This window comes from Populus alba, chromosome 13 (genome assembly GCF_005239225.2).
Source record: "Populus alba chromosome 13, ASM523922v2, whole genome shotgun sequence".
In the NCBI taxonomy this organism is placed as follows: domain Eukaryota; kingdom Viridiplantae; phylum Streptophyta; class Magnoliopsida; order Malpighiales; family Salicaceae; genus Populus; species Populus alba.
Window position 1 is genome coordinate 10,460,829 of NC_133296.1, and position 12,810 is coordinate 10,473,638.

The 12,810-nt window shown below is 34.0% G+C and overlaps 1 protein-coding gene and 1 pseudogene across 1 annotated transcript; both read left to right on the top strand.

Moving 5' to 3' along the window:
• The first annotated feature begins 2,033 nt into the window (after positions 1 to 2,033).
• On the top strand, positions 2,034 to 4,397 carry LOC118034468 (putative receptor protein kinase ZmPK1). The gene has a single exon (XM_035039769.2). It carries the CDS (start codon positions 2,168 to 2,170, stop codon positions 4,292 to 4,294), a length of 2,127 nt encoding a protein of 708 aa, XP_034895660.2. The 5' UTR covers positions 2,034 to 2,167; the 3' UTR covers positions 4,295 to 4,397.
• A 1,394-nt stretch (positions 4,398 to 5,791) lies between these two features.
• Positions 5,792 to 12,537, top strand: LOC118034469 (2-methylpropanoate--CoA ligase CCL4-like; annotated as a pseudogene).
• The last annotated feature ends 273 nt before the right edge of the window (positions 12,538 to 12,810 follow it).

Below are 12,810 nucleotides of genomic sequence, written 5' to 3' on the forward strand. Positions count from 1 at the left end.
AGACTAGAGTAGGCGTAGGATATAAGGTTTTTTAATTCAATTTCAATCAATAAGAAAAATTAAACATTGATAATAAGTTGGGGAAAAAAATAAAATGCTATAAATATTAAGAAATGCTTGGGTTAAGCATTTTCATGTTTAAATACAATAGAACAATAATAATAAATATACTTATATTGACTATGACAATACACAAATAAATTATGATAACACAATCAAATCACTAGACAATTGATTATACATGGATAATTGAGCGATCAAGATCAGTTTACCACACACAAGAGGAGAACATTTATTTATGTTTTTGATGAATAAATTAGGATTTTTTTTTTAATCCCATTTAGTGTTCCACTAACTTTTAATCTTACAATATTAGGATTAAAACAACACAATTTATGGATCTTTTAATTTTAAAATATTGTATTTAAAATTATATGTAATTTGAATAGAAATTATTTTATGTGCATTTATAAAAAAAATTATGAATGAATTTTTTTATATTTCTAATAGAATTTTCGTCAAGAAATAATAAAAACATTATGAATCATTTTTAATGAGAGGAGTCAAAAGCTAGTAAGACAATAACCCTAGATATATTATATATATATATATATATATATATATATATATATATATATATATATGTGTGTGTGTGTGTGTGTGTGTGTGTGTGTGTGTGTGTGTGTGTGTGTGTGTGTGTGTGTGTGTGTGTGTGTGTGGGCGCGCGCGCGTGTATGTTTGTTTCTATAGTTTAATAAATTTTAAAGTAAATTTTATTTGGATTTTTTTTTTATTTTCTTGTTTTATAAAGTTTTGGTATTAAAAGTGAAGTCTCAATAAAATATCATAATGGTTGAAATGTTTTAAGAAAATGTTTAATTAACCAAACCAATCCCTTAAGATTATTCTTGATTTTCTTTTTGGTTATGAAATATGATTTAGAGGATGTTTGTTTATGTGGTTGAAGCAAACCCCATAAAAGTTGGTGTTGGGTAAGGTATAAAACATGGGTTACTATTTGTGGAACCCAGTATTCTTTGCGTTTAAAACGCATGTAAATGGAAAGCAAATCCAAGCTGCTTCCATCTGTGCACAGTGAATAATAATTCACTCTGCACCAAAAAATAAATAGTGTAGAGTGAAAATTCACTCTACACTGTTCACGTGAATAGTAAAAAACTCTATTTTTTTTTAATGTTTATTTATGTTTTATTTGAAAAATTAGTGTTTGATATTATTCAATGACACTACATAAATTTGAAGAAGATCACATGATGACATAATATTTGCAGAATTTGATCGTAATTCTAATTTTATTCCTGATGATATTTTACCTGATTTTGTTGCACACTAAAAAAAACATAGAAACTATAGATAGTCCTTGTCGGATGAATTTCGTATGTAATGAAATTGTAGATAGTTTAATGAAATAATAAAAAATACTTTATACAAAATATTATTTATTTCATGATATAATATCAATAGTTAAATTTACAATATTTAAATTAAAAACTATCAATATTAATATATATCATTTTTAGTTATTTTATAACTTCAATTTAAAAAATATTCTTAACAAAATATATTAAATCTCAATTTGAATCACAGTTTTAATCAAACATATATAAATACCAAACTAACTTTAATCAAAATATTTTTTATAAAATATTTTTTTTAAATTATAATTATAAAAGTTGTCATAATACCAAACACACTATATAGAGATTAATGATGAACGAACGTCTTTTTAACGTTTAGTAATTTTATCTCGCCCCTTCAAAGGCTGCTTCAGGTCCTTAGTCCTACAACGAGCCAAAATTGAAATACCTTTGAATTCTTCCTTTGAATCTGCTTGCGTGAATCGTCACCACACATTTATAATGACATACTCCAGTGTGCAGAGGAAGCTCAATCAATTTTCTCAAAGCTCATGGCTATATCAATTATCTTGCCTTTTCTGCCTTTGATTTTCTTCTCTTCATTTTCATCTTCAACAATTGACAGATTAAGCGGATCCTCATCTTTATCAGTGGAACATGCAGACGAAGTTTTGACTTCGCCGAATGGCGTTTTCTCGGCGGGGTTTTTCCCCGTCGGAGATAATGCTTACTGCTTTGCTATATGGTTCAGTGAGCCATATAGTGAAGGCAACCGCACCATTGTTTGGATGGCAAACCGTGACCAACCAGTTAACGGAAGAAAGTCAGAGCTTTCTCTACGTAAATCGGGTAATGCCATCATTACCGATGCTGGCCGTCTCACTGTTTGGTCCACAGACACTGTTTCGGAATCCTCTGTGTTTCTATACCTCCATGAAAATGGTAATCTTATACTACAAAACTCGGAAGGTGGAGTGCTTTGGCAAAGCTTCCATTCTCCGACAGATACTCTACTTCCTCAGCAACTACTCACCAAGGTTATGCAGCTTGTTTCATCTAGAAGCCAAGGGAACTATTCTTCAGGATTCTACAAGCTTTATTTTGATGACGATAACGTTCTCCGTCTTCTGTACGGAGGTCCTGAAATCAGCGTATATTGGCCGGAACCGTGGCTTATGAGCTGGGAAGCTAGGAGGTCAACTTATAACAGCAGCCGAATTGCTTTTCTAGATTCATTGGGTTACTTTAGCTCATCTGACAATTTAAGCTTTATGACTGCTGATTATGGAGAAAGATTCCAGAGAATATTGAAACTAGATTTCGATGGTAATATTCGGCTATACAGTCGAAAATACAGGATGGACAAGTGGACTGTTTCATGGCAAGCCATGTCTCAACCTTGCATGATTCACGGGACTTGTGGACCTAACAGTATTTGTAGCTACGTTCCTCACTTTGGTAGGAAATGTTCATGCCTTCCAGGATTCAAGATCAGGGATCGTACGGACTGGTCATTGGGATGTGTACAAGAATTCAATCTCACTTGTACCAGAAATGAGACAGGTTTCCTTAAGTTGTCTAAAGTTGAGTTTTTTGGCTACGACTATGGCTTCTTCCCCAATTACACCTTCGGAATGTGTGAAAACTTGTGCTTGCAGATATGTGACTGCAAAGGATTCCAGTTCAAGTTCGTCAAGAATGACTATCGCAGTAACATTCCTTATTGTTACCCAAAGACACAGTTGCTGAACGGGCAACGTTCACCAAATTTCGAAGGAGACATGTATCTGAAGGTGCCAAAAACCTTGCCTCTCCAAGAAACTGGGTTAGATTGCTCCAGCACAGTTGTCAAACAGCTGAACAGAACATACACAAAACACCAAGAAAATGCATCACTAAAGTTTGTCGTTCGGTTTGCGATGGTAGTTGGATCGGTTGAGCTCGTTGTCATTTTCATAGTGTGGTGTTTTCTTATAAGAACTCACCGGAACTCTAGCGCAGGTACCCAAAATTACCACAGAATTACCACTGGCTTCAGAAAATTCACCCTTTCAGAGCTAAAAAAGGCGACTCAAGGATTTAGCAAAGAGATTGGAAGAGGTTCTGGAGGAGTTGTTTACAAGGGGATGTTATCTGATCAAAGAATAGCAGCCGTTAAGCGACTGAATGATGCTTACCAAGGAGAAGCAGAGTTCCAGGCAGAAGTTAGCACAATTGGGAAACTTAATCACATGAACTTGACAGAGATGTGGGGATATTGTGCAGAAGGAAAGCACAGGCTTTTGGTATACAAGTACATGGAGCATGGATCCTTGGCAGAACAACTCTCTTCCAATTCACTTGGTTGGGAAAAGAGGTTTGACATCGCAGTAGGGACTGCTAAAGGCCTTGCTTATCTACATGAAGAATGCCTAGAGTGGGTTTTACATTGTGATGTAAAGCCTCAGAACATACTTCTCGACAGCAACTACCAGCCAAAGGTGTCAGATTTTGGATTATCTCGGCCACTAAAAAGAGGTAGCCAAGTTAACGAAGGCTTCTCAAAGATGAGAGGAACTAGAGGTTACATGGCTCCGGAGTGGGTTTTCAATCTGCCCATCACCTCTAAAGTGGATGTTTATAGCTATGGCATGGTATTGCTGGAGATGATAAGTGGAAAGTGTCCAGCAGAGGAGATAGAGAACAGGAGGCTGGTTACATGGGTGAGAGAAAAGATGAAGCAAGCTCCTGAAATGAGCTCTTGGATAGAAATGATCATAGACCCCAAATTGGAAGGAAAATATGACAAGGGTAGGATGGAAATCCTGCTTGAGGTGGCTATAAAATGTTTAGCTGAAGACAGAGATGCGAGACCAACAATGAGACAAGTAGTTGAAATGATTTTGCACCAGGAAAATGATTCTGAACTTGTCTAATCCACTGTAAGCATATAATAGTCTTAATTCGTGTGTTCTCTAAGCATGTATGTCTGTTTCTGTGTGTGTTAGTACGAGGTAGTGATCTATGTATTTTCCTCCAGTCAGAATAATAGTATATGCTTTCCACAAGGATTTATGTCCTTCGGAATGCTTTCAGTAGTACTGTCCTCGTGCACTAGTTTTAGTATTTATGAAAGTGATAATGCGAAGAATCTCTCTTGTCGAAAACATCTCGTGTTTTGACAAAGAATTGGCCTTGGGAAGCTGGCTTTGTTGAATTCGGTAGAGTATTCTGCTTTGGTCGTCAGATCGTATGTAGACAGAAGGAAATAACCCTTCATTTCTATGCTTGAATGGGAAAGCAAACAAAACCATCCTTTGAGGTTTCGTTTCTTTAGGAAGAGGAAACTTTCCATCATTAGAGGTTACATATTAGGGTGACTTAAAACAACGATAAATCTATAAAACTAAAAAAAATGAAAAAAAAATAAATGAAAAAATCAAATCATAAAAAAAAAATAGATTAGAATTAAAAAAAAAACCAATAGTTTCGGTTTCAGTTTTGTAAGTCTGAAATTTAAAAAATTAAGTCGAAATTAAAAATGAATAAAACAGAAAAAACCGAGCCTCACTAGAAAAAATCTAAGCCAAATAGGAAAAAACCGAGTCAAACCTAAAAAACCGAGTCAAACTGGTTTAAACTATTTTTTGTTCTAAAATAATCAAACCGAACCAAAACTGGTTGGATTGTACCAGTTTCAGTTTAGTTTTGGTTTTTTTAAAAAAAACCAGTTTGATTATTTTTTTTAATAAAAAACAAACCAAACTGAAAATAATCACCCCTACTAGATACATTAAACCTCTGCAAAAAGGTGGAGGTTAAATATATAAATTCTAAAAAAATATATAAGAAAGGGTTGTTCATAATAATTAAATATTAAAGTAACAGTTATTTTTTTCTCCTAAAAGCTACAAACAAAATGCATATTTAATGGTTTGACTAAGAATATAATTTTTTTTTTTTATAAACACATCATACAAATACTGTGTATTTACATAAAATATCAATAAAAAAATTTAAAGAAAATTGCAATAATATTTTTTAATGGTTGTAGAATTAAAAAGAACAATTAAGAAATTCAATAATATTTAGAAAACATTAACTAAATATTTTAAAATAATAAAAGGAAGGGTGTTAATTAAAATTTAAATAAATTATTAATGCAAAGTATAAATAAATAAATAAATAAAAGGGAGAGTTGTAATTAAAATTTGGCAAAAATATTACTTCATTGAATTTAATTGCACCATATTTTTTTTTTGTCTTTACAACAAAAATAAAATAAAAATAAAAGATCTTTCTCATTTTATCTTAGCACCACCTTGTGGTCTCTCACATTTCATGAAAACCAACAACTTATTTGACGAAATTGTGTAGGTTGGCTTGTGCTCGTGGATGATACACTGCTGGCGAGAGCCAATAACAAGAAAATCATGCTATTTTGGCTTTGCAAAAGCGTGTACAGTTTTATGCCTAACGACAGTCTCTTGCCTCACTATATTCTAAATTATAATAATTAATTGATGCTTAATCTCAGTTATGATTTTTTCCCAGAGGCCATACACATACTTGAAAGGCTTGGCAAGATAAACTACAACAATTAGCATCATCTCTATCATTCTACGGCATCGAGACCGGCCACGTGGTCTCCGTTCTGGTCCCCAACGTCCCTGCCACGTATGAGCTTCAGTTTGCCGTGCCCATGGCTGGTGCCATCCTCCACAACATCAACACACGTCTTGACGCACGAAATGTTTGCATACTCCGGCGTCACAGCTTGTTTTCGTTGATTACCTCTCACGAATAGTTTTAAAATCTGTCCCGGTACGGCAGGTCAATCAGAAACTCAATTAACTTGAGCTTAAAGCCAGGCTAGCTAGTCTAAGTAAAAAACAGCCGGGGATTTGACCCAGTGAAACCGGTCAACCCGGAACCCGGGTAAATCCAAATGAAACCTGACCTTATTTTTTTTTTCTCAATTGTCTTACTCTTCGTCTCTCCTTGGCAACTGTCTTGCCCAAGATTTCTCTATACACTATCTATCATTTTATTTCTTTACACGGTAAAAGAAAAAAATGGGAAAAACAAGTGAAATCGGAGGGATAATTTCAGCAATAGCAGCCTCTTTTTCCTTTTCTCAATAACATTTTTTTTTTTTTTTGCTAATGGCCCTTTTAGTTTCTCTCCTTTCTCTTCTTCAAACCCTTCTCCTTGCCCTCAACCTTCTTCATCTTCTTCTTTTGTACAATCTCAGCCATCCATTTTGCCTCAATCAATGATAGCGGGTAATTTAGAGCTCCTAGGAATGGTCACCCACGAACAACATTGCTGGGTTTGATTTGAGGCTTTAGAGAGAGGTGCTAAGGTTTTGAGAGAGTAATCCTCTTCCTCTTATGCTAAAAAGGTTGAAACTTTCCAAGGTGTTCACAAGTATAGTCTGTAAGAGTGCATGTACTTTTTTGTGTTTTTGGTGGTGGGATTCAAGAAAAATTTGTGGAAATGGGTTTTTGTTTTTGGAATTGGAATTGGATTTTCTTTATTGAGTTTTGTAAGACCCGAACTTTTGGCCCAAACCTAAGCCCAAGTCAGCCCAAACCCAACCTAAGTTAACCTAGGTATTTAAGGAAGAGTTGCAAGAGAATTTCCTTCCTCTCTTCTAATTCTTATAGCCGCCGTGACCCTTTTTTTCTCAAACCAAAGAGTTTAGTTTTTGATCTTGAGTTTTTGTGGAAGTAGCAAGTAAGTGGTTCCCTTTCATATTACTTTTGATTATAGTTTGCTTATGGAATGATTAAAGAAGAGATTAGGGTTTATAAGGATTGAAAGTTTATGTTGTTAAGATTGATTTATGATCATAAATGGTTTAATGTTAGGTGATTGATTATTATGTTGTTAAAAATAAGGACTTGTGAGTTGATTTGTTTAAATTGATTTTTATGGGTTAAGAAATTCATTTTAACCTTGCTGGAAAATCTGGACTGAATAGCATTGAGGTTGAAGATGATCAATTTTTATTTTGGTCCTTGATTTATGAAAAATTCAGTTTAGTCCCTAAACTTTAGAAAAATTATGATTTGACCCCTAAATGTATTTTTATATTTTGTACAATGTTATTATGAGGTTAAGGATGATGAATCTCAGTTTGATAATTTATTTGGAATATTTTTAGTTTGGTCCCTCAATTTTAGGAATTTACATTTTAGTCCTTGGACTTTATAAAAATTACAATTCGGTCCCTAGTTCGTTCTATACAGAATTTAGGATGGTTTATGGGTGAAAATTTAGTGTGGTTATGTATTACAATTTGGTCCTCCAATTTTGATAAAATTATGTTTTGGTCCTTGTTTTGGAAAATTGTCGTTTTAGTCCATAAACTTAGGAGACTAAACCTGGTTTTATTTTATGCATTGGGATCTTTTTTTTTTATATATTTTTTTTTAGTATATTTCAAATATTGTTGTAGGTTCTCCTAACGATCCTCAATAGGATTTTCGGGTCTTTCATTTGACATTCCTTTTAGTTTTATATTTTCTAGGTGTTGATTATACGATGAGTACAACTAGTTAATTTCTTGAATATTTATGTATGTTGCTTTATTTTCCGAGTACTCATTTAGTCTTGAATTTGCACTCGCAATCTGTCGAACTAAATTCTATTTGATATGATATATATTTTTTTGATGATTATGTAAATATCTATTATGCCTTGATATAGGACTTGTCAGTAACTCCATGCTAACGGAGAGTAGTTAGCCTATGTGCACATAGTATTTTGTATACCTAGCTGGTGAGAGAGGCATCAGTTTGTGGCGACTGATCATCCCATAGTGTCACTTTCGGGTGTCATTTAGTTACCTTTGTGTGTCATCTGGTCATCTTCGAGTGTCATCTGATCTCTGACATATAAACCACTACTTTATGATAATATATTTGGTATGTATATGTATATAAAGATAAATCATCTTGCAAACTATTTATATCTAAAATGTATATTAAATGTTATTCTCTCACTGAGTTGGTTGAACTCACCCCTCATTCTTAATATTATTTCAGGTTCTTAGTTTCTGATAGCAGTTGGACTTTGTTGAGTGTTTCCGCTTCTTTAATTTTGGTCGGTATGCCATGGTGTCAAGTGATAATCAAGTTGCTTGTTTTGCGAGGCTTTCCTTTTAGTTTTGATTCGACGTCTTAGATGTTCCCCTATTACCTTATTTTAATTAAGTTTGGATTTTGACAATGTAATGAGTATTATGGATTATTGTTTTTGTTTTAATTACTAATGAGGAGTCTTAAACTATTTTTTGGTTTTATCAGTTTTGAATAATATAATTTTTCTGAAGATTATAAAATGCTGCGTATTTTTGAATAAATTATTTTTTTGATATGTCTGTTCTGAGGCTTAGTGTAGATGAGATGTCCTTTCGATACTGCTCCTACGTTGCAAGTCATGGACCTGAGATTCAGGTCATGACAAGTTTTTTGTTGGGTTTTTAATTGGGGTCATTTTTGTAAAATTTCTTACCATATTTTTTTGGTCTCATACAAGAAATGACAGCATCAACGTGGATGGGATAAATTATACAAATCATGGGATAGGACAGGTAAAATTAATTACGTTTCCTAAACTTAAAGTTGCTTTTTGGAGCATTTGCTTTAACGAGGAGTTGAAATCCAATAGTCTTTTTTTTTTGGGCAACCCATCTGATCTGTGACCCGATCATTAGATCGGATCGACCACCAGATCAAGTTTAAAAACTATGCTCTCATATGAGCTCATCCTTGAGGTCGTGTCTTTGTTTCCTCCAAACACAAAATGCCTTATACTCATCCTCATCACAGTTGATTAGTACTTAAAAGTGCATGTTTATCAAAGTTTTATATTATCATTTTGCACTTGAAGTATCAATAACTCCTTAACTAAAGCATGTTTTATAATAACAAGTTTGATACTATAAAATGCCTTAATATATGGTAAATATTCATCTTAAATGCAAGCCTATCACATAAATCAAAGAATTGATTGATGAATTCAACTATTAAAATTTTGAAGATAAAGAAAGGTGAAGCTAAGAAAAGAGATGTTGGTGCAGTCCAAATTGGAACACTGTTCGGTAATTGGGTTATATCTTGAGTTCTAGATGTCCAAATGATCTTCAATTTTTACACATATTTGGTAAGACATAGGCCTACAACTTTCATGTGGACACCAAGATCTAAGAAGGCCATTTTCAAGTCCAAATTATAGCAAAAAAGGAGAAGTCTGAATCTGTCTTGCAGACCAGACACTATTCAGTGTTCAGCCTATATCTCGAGTTCTAGAAGTCTAAATGACCTCAATATTTTTCCTGGAAAGCTAAGAGAATTTCCTAGAACTGTCATGAGTACATATGGTTCCAGTTCTGATGTTAGCAATGATGTTTTATTCAGACAAGAAGATAAGGATTTTCACCAAGTCAAGATGTGGCCACCCACTCAACAATTATTCATCAAATCAATAGTTCTAAATTTTGACTTATAAAAGGAGGCATTTGCCATGCATTTAGGCATCTTGGTGTTTAGATCAAGATCATGCTCTTGCTCTCTTTCTTTTTATTTTGTAATGTTTAAGTTTTATTTGATGTTATATTAATCTCTTGTTTATGCTTTTCATTTCCTTTCCTTTATTTGTATAATTATGTTCTTATCTTGTTTATTTATGTTTCTTTCTTTCATTATATTTAGCTAAATCTATTATGTCAAGGTGAAAAGGTTACACTAATGGTGTAAGAATAAGTATAATATAAACTTAACATGGACCTTAATGTTGGATACTAACATGTTTTATATTTATTATCTTGTTCACTTTTAATACTTTGCTTGTTAAATGGTTAATCTAGCTTTATGTTGTATAACACTTGGTACAACAAATACGTGGCACTTTCATAGCCCATACTGTATGATATAACCAACACCTGAGCTATGAAAGAAACTTGATTTGTTGTTAATTTAAGTTATAATCATGAATGCCTGATAGCATTTACAAGTATTAACATTATTCGAATAAGATAACTAATGTAATCATGTTAACAATTTATAATCTAATTGAAACCTCCTTTATGTGTGGTTTCCAATTGAATAATAAGAGTTTATACTATACTTATTTGAAGTATCATTAGTGAATCCTCTAACCTTGACATTTGTTTTTATTATTCTTTAATCCTTCCATCAATCTTACATATCAAAGTTCTCCTTATTATTACTATTACTATTATTAATATCATTACCATTACTACTACTATTATTACTATTATTGTTATTGTTAGTATTAGTATTACTACTACTACTACTACTACTAATTATTATTGTTGTTGTGTTGTTGTTATTTATAATTTATATAGTTAACCTCCCTATGGTTCGACTTCGGTCTTGCCAGGTTATTTATTACTTCGACACTCTTGTACTTGAAAGAAGACATCAAGCTTTTGATCATGTCACCAGTCTTCATCTTCATCACTAACTGCTTATTTTAGCTGCTCTTATGAGGACATGGTGGAGAAAGGTAATCCTGGGTTGAAGTGGGTCCAGCCAAAAAGTGAGTGGGACCCAGTAGTCCTAAACTACTTGTTAAGGACTATGTGAGTGTTTGGTAATGTGGCTTTGGGTGAGGTTCACCCACAGCCACACATACTACTATTTGGTTAAGAAAAAAAAAAGTGTTTTATGCCACTAATTGTGTAGTTGTGCCGCAGGTTTTGTAGAAGCAGTATTTTGCTGCTTCACATGTGGGAGGAATCACTGAACAGTTGCGCCATGCTCCACTATTTAATCGATCGGACCGGATCCAGTACAAAGCTCAAAATGCATTGAACCGGGTTCGACCCAGCAAAATAAAAGTATAAAAAATATTTTTTATTTTTAATTCTGTTTTATTTGAAAAATTAGTGTTAAACATTATTCAATAACACTACATAAATTAGATGGAGATTACTTGATGACGTGACATTTGTAGAATTTGATTGCAATCCCAATTTTGTTTCTGATTATATTTCACCTGATGTTGTTGCGCTATTAAAAAACCATCAATATATATATATAACCAAACATATATTTTTTCAAACCAATCTCAATTAAAAATAATTTTTATTAAATATTTTTTTTCAAACCTTAACTACAACAATAACTGGAATACAAAACACACCCTACCTCGTCTTCTAGAGGCATGGTCCAATCTCATAGAGGTATTTTCATCGTGTTTGCTGCAGCGTTGATGGATTTGGGAGTTCCAAAACAACCTGTATATTTATGAGCGTTACCAATCTTTCATACCAATGGATGGAGCCATGTGTGGGGCAAGGCAGCCGTTGGTGGGACCAACATCTATCTTCGTAAAGTGAAAGCATCCACAATCTACAGTTTGATCGATAGACACGACGTGACTCACATGAGTGGTGCTCCTGTGATGTTAAACATCCTAACAAAATCTCCTGTCGTTGAGCCCCTCAAGAACTGAGTCACTGGGTTTTGTGGTGAGTCATGGGTACGGGTTAACTGAAATAGCAGGGCTTGTGGTGTCTTGTGCATGGAAACTAGAGTACTGGAATACATTTCTAGAAAGTGAGAGAGCTGGACTAAAAGCAAGACAAGGAGTTACCATGGCTGGGTTTACTGAGATGGACGTTGTAGATCCCAGAACAGGGGAGAGCATGAGACGAGATGGGGTTTCAGTTGGAGAAGTAGTTTTGAGAGGCGGGTGCTTAATGCTAGGTTATTTGAAGGATCCATTGGGTACGTCAAAATGCATGAAGGATGGTTGGTTTTACACAGGGGATATGGGCATTATGCACCAAGATGGTTATTTAGAAATCAAAGATAGGTCCAAAGATGTGATCATTAGCGTTGGAGAGAACATTAGTAGCGTTGAGGCTGAGTCTGTGTTGTATACACCTCCTGCTTTTCATGAGGCAGCTGTTGTGGGTCGACCTGATGAGTTTTGGGGGGAGACACCGTGTGCATTTATGGACTTGAAAGATGGGCTGAACCAAAAACCTTGCGAAAAGGATATAATTGATTTTTGTAGGAACAATATGCCTCACTTTATGGTGCCGAAGGTGTTTAAAGATGAGCTTCCAAGGACATCAACTGGGAAGATTCAAAAGGTTGTGCTCAAGGAAATTGCTAAAGGTATGGGCCCTAAGAAGTAATTATCGAAAACAGAGTTGCATTGACCAAGTTGTGGTGATGCCAACGCGTCTCTAGCAGCATTGATGGATATACATGGAGTTAGGGTCATAGCACGATCGTAGCTATAATAATCCCGGTTGTGATGAATTTTTGTGGGTGTTATACGATTGTTATGCTTCCTATATGAAGGAATAACTTCTTCAATTCTATTGCTTTCATGTATTTCACCAAGCAAACATAATGGTTGTTGTTTTTAATGAATAAAATATACAATTCTAACAAAAAAATTAATG

Coding starts and splice junctions, on each gene's coding strand:
- LOC118034468 (XM_035039769.2), top strand. CDS start 2,168: ATGGCAAACCGTGACCAACCAGTTAACGGAAGAAAGTCAGAGCTTTCT.